Here is a 5,300-nt window from a genome sequence, read left to right on the forward strand (position 1 = left end):
ATGGTTCACTTTCTAAAAAGGCCATTTACTTCTCTCTAGAATGATGTACAAATGAGCGTTCTTGCTCATTTTGCCTCCGAGATATGAGCAAAAACAGGACGGAAAACATGAAATGTTTGCATAACCTTGAACCTAAGTGTTTGATATTCAAATTTCGCTTTCTGGGTCAAAACTACTCGAATTTCCTCACTAACGTTGTTACGCCTGGATCGACTTTTCAATTCTCTATCCAACGAAGCCAAAACGAATTCTGTGGCTCGAATGGTTCTTGAAAAACTTCGAATAAAGTTCATTTAGTTATGTCTGGAATGATGTAAAAACGAGCGTTCTTGCTCATTTTGCTTCCGAGAAACTTGCAAAACGGCACGGAAAACAAGAAATTTTGCAATAATCTTGCGCCACCCTTGCACAAAACGACGATCATTTTTCTAATTTCATGGATAACAGAAGACCCCCCTGACTTTAAAGCCGGATCCGCCCCTGAATCAAATCAGTTGATATTCTATTCCGAACCGACGTATGGTGCACACAGACCTGTCCCCAGAGAAACGTTGCTCGGTATCCATGACAACCGGCGTTGTTTTCCTACAATTTCCCGTTAGGTAATGGGGATTGAACTGATTGCACCACCAAATATTATTAAATGTATTTTTTCGAACAATACAAGCTGTTTGGTATTGGCATCCGAGTTTTTTGCAAATTGGAACCCCAATCCCATTTTCCATCTGGTCTATTATTAATGTTTTTTTCTCAAAAAACTTATTTGCACTAGTCTATTAGGCAAAAACCGAAAACGAAAATTACGAACTTACTAACCGGAAACGAGCTTGATTGTTTTACTCCAAAGCGATGCGCTGTACGAAAAAATTGCAAAAGTGCTTTTTTGCTTCGACCTCAACAAGCAACGAAATGGTGTGGTTGACGACAATAAATTGCCCAATTAATTCACGGGAGGAGGCGATTTTCCAGCATTGTGCACCCCGAAATATTAAACCAAACTACGCCGCTGTCAGAGGATAACCGGGAAAGCCTTGAAAACAGTCAGGAATGGGGATTTTCGCCCCCAATGACTCCCACACATTCCAGACCTATCCCAACTCACCTTCCGCATACAGCCCACGAAATTGTTGTGCACTCGGGCCCCAGGCAGCGCTCTGGTATTTATGCTGCCTCCCACGTACAGCCTGCCTGATGAGAGCATGGTGAATTTTCCTGCAATGTGCGAATGGTCCGCATACACGCCATCGACCACTGCCGATAGCTGGAACAAAGCCAATCATTAGTGCATGTAGAGGGTGGCCCAACAACGGCTCCGACCAGTTTTAAGATCAGGCATTAAAATGCGTTTTCCCCAGTTGGCCACCCGGTAGAAGCATAGGACGCAGATGAAGATAAATTTCCATTGTCTGATAAAAATCACGGTGGCGCAGCGCGTCGCTTCAGTCGAGAACAATCCGGTAGATTTGGGCCAAACCACCCAGTTTCCAGTATTACAAGATTACTTTTTCCATTACGGCATTACCGGATCAGATCGGAGTCATATTAAAGATTCGAATCTCGCATTTAAATTAGGTAATAATCCTAAGTGTCTTCGAACATGGTGTGTGACAAATTTAATGCGACCTGCGGGAATATGCGGGGCGTCCCATCAAATTATTTCATTATTTTCATCCCGAGAAAGAAATCAGCTCGGACTCGCCAATTTTGATGTGTAAACCTTCCATTTAAGGTAACCGCTGAAAAAATCTATCGCAGTTAGGTCTGGCCATCTAGGAGGGCATTGAACAGCTCCTCTCCTTTAGTGTGAAAGAGAAAATAATTTTAGGCATGAAGCCCCACGAAAATCTAAGAGTGTACAAACGCGGCCAGAAGTAACATTAAAAAGCGATTTATAAAGCGAAAAAGGCCAGTTTAAAGCCTTACAGCAGGTCGGCGGCATCATTTTTCAAAAAACCACGTCCTTTCGCCGGAAATGATAAGAACCGTTAACGAGGGCTTATAGGCCGAAAACATTTTTCTTCGTTAAACACGCAGGATTTTTCCTAAACAAAAACCGCCCGAGGACGGTAATTGGCATAATAGGATTGGCTTCGGGTGTGTGCGGAGGCCGTGTTTTAAGTATGTGCGCCACGGTCTCTTTCATAGCAGGATTATTACTTTGCCGTTGCGCTCGTTATCGTCGTTTTTCCCTTTTCATTCCAACTTTAGTCGAGTTCGTCTTCATTCGAATGTTGCGCTGGAAAATTCACTGGTCAAGACCGATCCATTAATTTCAAGTCGAGCGCATTGTTTGCATATTTGAACGTTTCGAAGAGGCGTCTGTGTTCAAGGCGATGAATTTTGCATAAAATCTGGAAAGCGTCTGACCGCATCGAGTCCATTACCGCTCAAGTTCCAACTCGGCCCAATAATGAAATTCTCGTCCATTAAATACGCCCATCCGCAATTAGTTAATTATTATCAAGACCGGCGGAACTTTCCAAGCCCGGCAAGTTTCCGCACTTTCCGACCCGTTGGTCCAGTTCCCTTTTAATAACAGAAACGGATCTATTTCTTGTGCCTTTTACACATGGAAAATACTATTTGGAAACTGAAAAAGTTGCCAAAGTTATGGGCAAAAGCATATGAGCTGACAGTAAACACTTTACACACACTTTACAGCAGTTCGAGTTCAAAATTGATTATTTATGAAACCGCTGCAGATGTGAATTAAGACTGTCAAACCAAATCTATCACCCATATGTAAATTTATACCAAAAAGTTGTTTAAAACTTACAAAATTCCAAAAATTCACTGAGTTATTGGCAAAACACTGCGAGCCGACAGCAGATACATTGACTTTAGAGCTGCTGAAGTTCAATTTTGACTATGTCCCAAACGGCTGTAGGTTCGAATTAACAGTCTCCAACAGATTTTATAGGTAACTTAATGTGCTACCATAAAGTTTTTCAAAATTTTGAAAATATCAAAAATTGCCTGAGTTATAGGCAAAAGACTACGAGCTGATTGCAGACACACCGACTTTACAGCTGCTCGAATTCAAAATTTATTATTTCCTAAACGCTCGCAGAATCGGGCTAAAGTAAGAAAACGAAATCAATCGGCCTTTCAATTTGCTACTAAAATAATTCTTAAAATTTTGAAAATTGCAGAAATTGTCTAAGTTATCGGCAAAATACTGCGCGCCGATAGCAGCTGCTAACTTTACAGCTGCACGAGTTTAAAACTGAATATTTCCGAAACGACTACAGTTATAAGTCAAGGCTCTGAAACATCGCATGTAGAAGAAATAATTTTATTTCCACCGTATTTCTAAATTTTTAAAAATGTTGAAAGCTACCGGAGTTATGAGCAAAACAAGGAATCAAGAGCAAAATTTCTCACTTTACAGTTACTCGAGTTCAAAATTGATTATTTCCGAAACAGCTGCAGATTCGGATTAAAGTCATAGAATCAAATCTATCGGCATGTCAATTGGCTACAAAAATGGCACTTAAAATTTAGAAAATACGAAAAATTGCCGGAGTTATGGGCGGAACACTGCTAGCCAACACCAGATATACTGTCTTTACGGTTGCTCGAGTTCGAAATTTATCATGTCCCAAATGGCTACTGATTCGAATTAAGCTTCTCAAACACAATTTATCGGTAATTAACTTTTCAACCAAAAATTGTTTGAAAATTTAGAAAATATCAAAAATTGCCTGAGTTATAGGCAAAAGACTACAAGCTGACTGCAAACCTGGCGCCTTTACAACTGCTCAAATTCAAAATGTATTATTTCCGAAACCCGTCCAGATTCGAATTAAAGTACTAAAATCGAATGGGACTTTCAGTTTGCTACCAAGCGCTTTTCTCAAATTTCCAAAATGCCAAAATTGCCTGGTTTGTGGGCAAAAGACTGCGAGCCGAAAGCAGACAAACTGACTTCACGGCTGCTCTAATTCAGTTGATTATTTCGGAAATGACAAGATAGGACTTAAGCCTCTGAAATAAGAGCTATGAAGAAGTCAATTGGCTATAAAACCGTTGATTAAATATTGCAAAATATCGACAGTTAGATGAGTTATGAGCCAAATAGGGCGAGCAAACACTGGACACATTAACTTTACAGCTGTCCGAATTCAAAGTCGATTATCTCCGAAATGGCTGCAGATGCGACTTCCGCCCGTGAAGCAGATGTTCTAGCAGAAGCCATTAGCTATTGAACACTTTTCGAATTTTTGCAAAATATTGAAAATGGCAAGAGTTATGTAGAAAAGACTGCGAAAACTCGCTGAAAAGGATGCATTACCACACAAACTTACCCGACAAAAGCTGGTGATGGCTGATATCTGCAACCGGGAGAAAGAGCACGGTTTCAATGTGAGCTTTTCCAGACAGGAACATTAATAATTACCTCTTGGATGCGTCGATGTACGCTCACTTTGTGCCATTGATTGTCGTCGAAGCGCACCTTGTTCGGCTTAATTTGCATCTCCTGCTTCCCGTTCGCCAGCCCCATCGTTAAACTGAGGCAGCCCTCCTTAATTGCCACATTGAGGTAGTCGCTTCCTTCACCTGCAAATGCCACTTTTTCAGAAAAAAATTACTGGGGCAAATCCATATGGGTAATAGTCCGAATGTTGCACTTGGAAGTGCAGGCTTTTGTCCAATTAAACAAATTGTAGACATGCATTTGAAAAATTACCAGAGGCCGAAAAGTTTGCCAATGGAATTTATGGGTTTGATTGAGGAAGCATCAGTGGCTGCAGGACAAAAGTTTAAGGGGCGGAACCTCCACTTTGGAAGCTAGTCTGCATTTGGGATTTGAAGTAAAATCTCAAAAGCCGCACAAGTTACAAAGGAAAACACTGATGGACCCATTTTCATCAAGCGATCTTTAAACGAACCAGTTTAACGTCTGAAACTCAGTTTGACGCGCGAAACGGATTTCACCAGAAGCTTAAACTTGGTTTGTGCTTAAACGCGTTTAAAGAAACGAACTGGCCGATTTTAGGCGTTTATAGCTTTAAACTCCGTTTAAAGACTTGATCTAACCTCACTGTGTAAAGAATTGTTGTTGTCGGTAGACCGAAAAATAATAAAATAGAAATGGCACGTAGGCCAGTTTATAACTTAATTTTCGAAGAAGTCTACGAACACTTGATTGTTACTTATGTACTTTGTCTGTCCTGTCTGTAATTGTGTCGCCGATAAGTCAACTTCTCGGTGCTTTGCGGTTTTATGTCACAGAATGCATGCAAATTTCTGCTAGAGATTTTAAGGGTTTCAGCACAACTACATCACATCCAATTGTA

The 5,300-nt window shown here is 40.7% G+C and overlaps 1 protein-coding gene across 1 annotated transcript in view; it reads right to left on the bottom strand.

The window, feature by feature from the left end:
• Positions 1–5,300, bottom strand: part of LOC109543132 (neurexin-1) — a gene marked incomplete in the record, with an annotated part of 81,435 nt that overhangs the window by 48,093 nt on the left and 28,042 nt on the right. Inside the window, 3 exon segments of the mRNA XM_048667825.1 lie at positions 1,103–1,261; positions 4,308–4,334; positions 4,400–4,560. Coding sequence (XP_048523782.1) covers positions 1,103–1,261; positions 4,308–4,334; positions 4,400–4,560 — 347 coding nt within the window.

Source organism: Dendroctonus ponderosae, unplaced genomic scaffold (genome assembly GCF_020466585.1).
Source record: "Dendroctonus ponderosae isolate FM_Combo_2020 unplaced genomic scaffold, Dpon_F_20191213v2 Dpon_F_20191213_6, whole genome shotgun sequence".
NCBI classification, from domain to species: domain Eukaryota; kingdom Metazoa; phylum Arthropoda; class Insecta; order Coleoptera; family Curculionidae; genus Dendroctonus; species Dendroctonus ponderosae.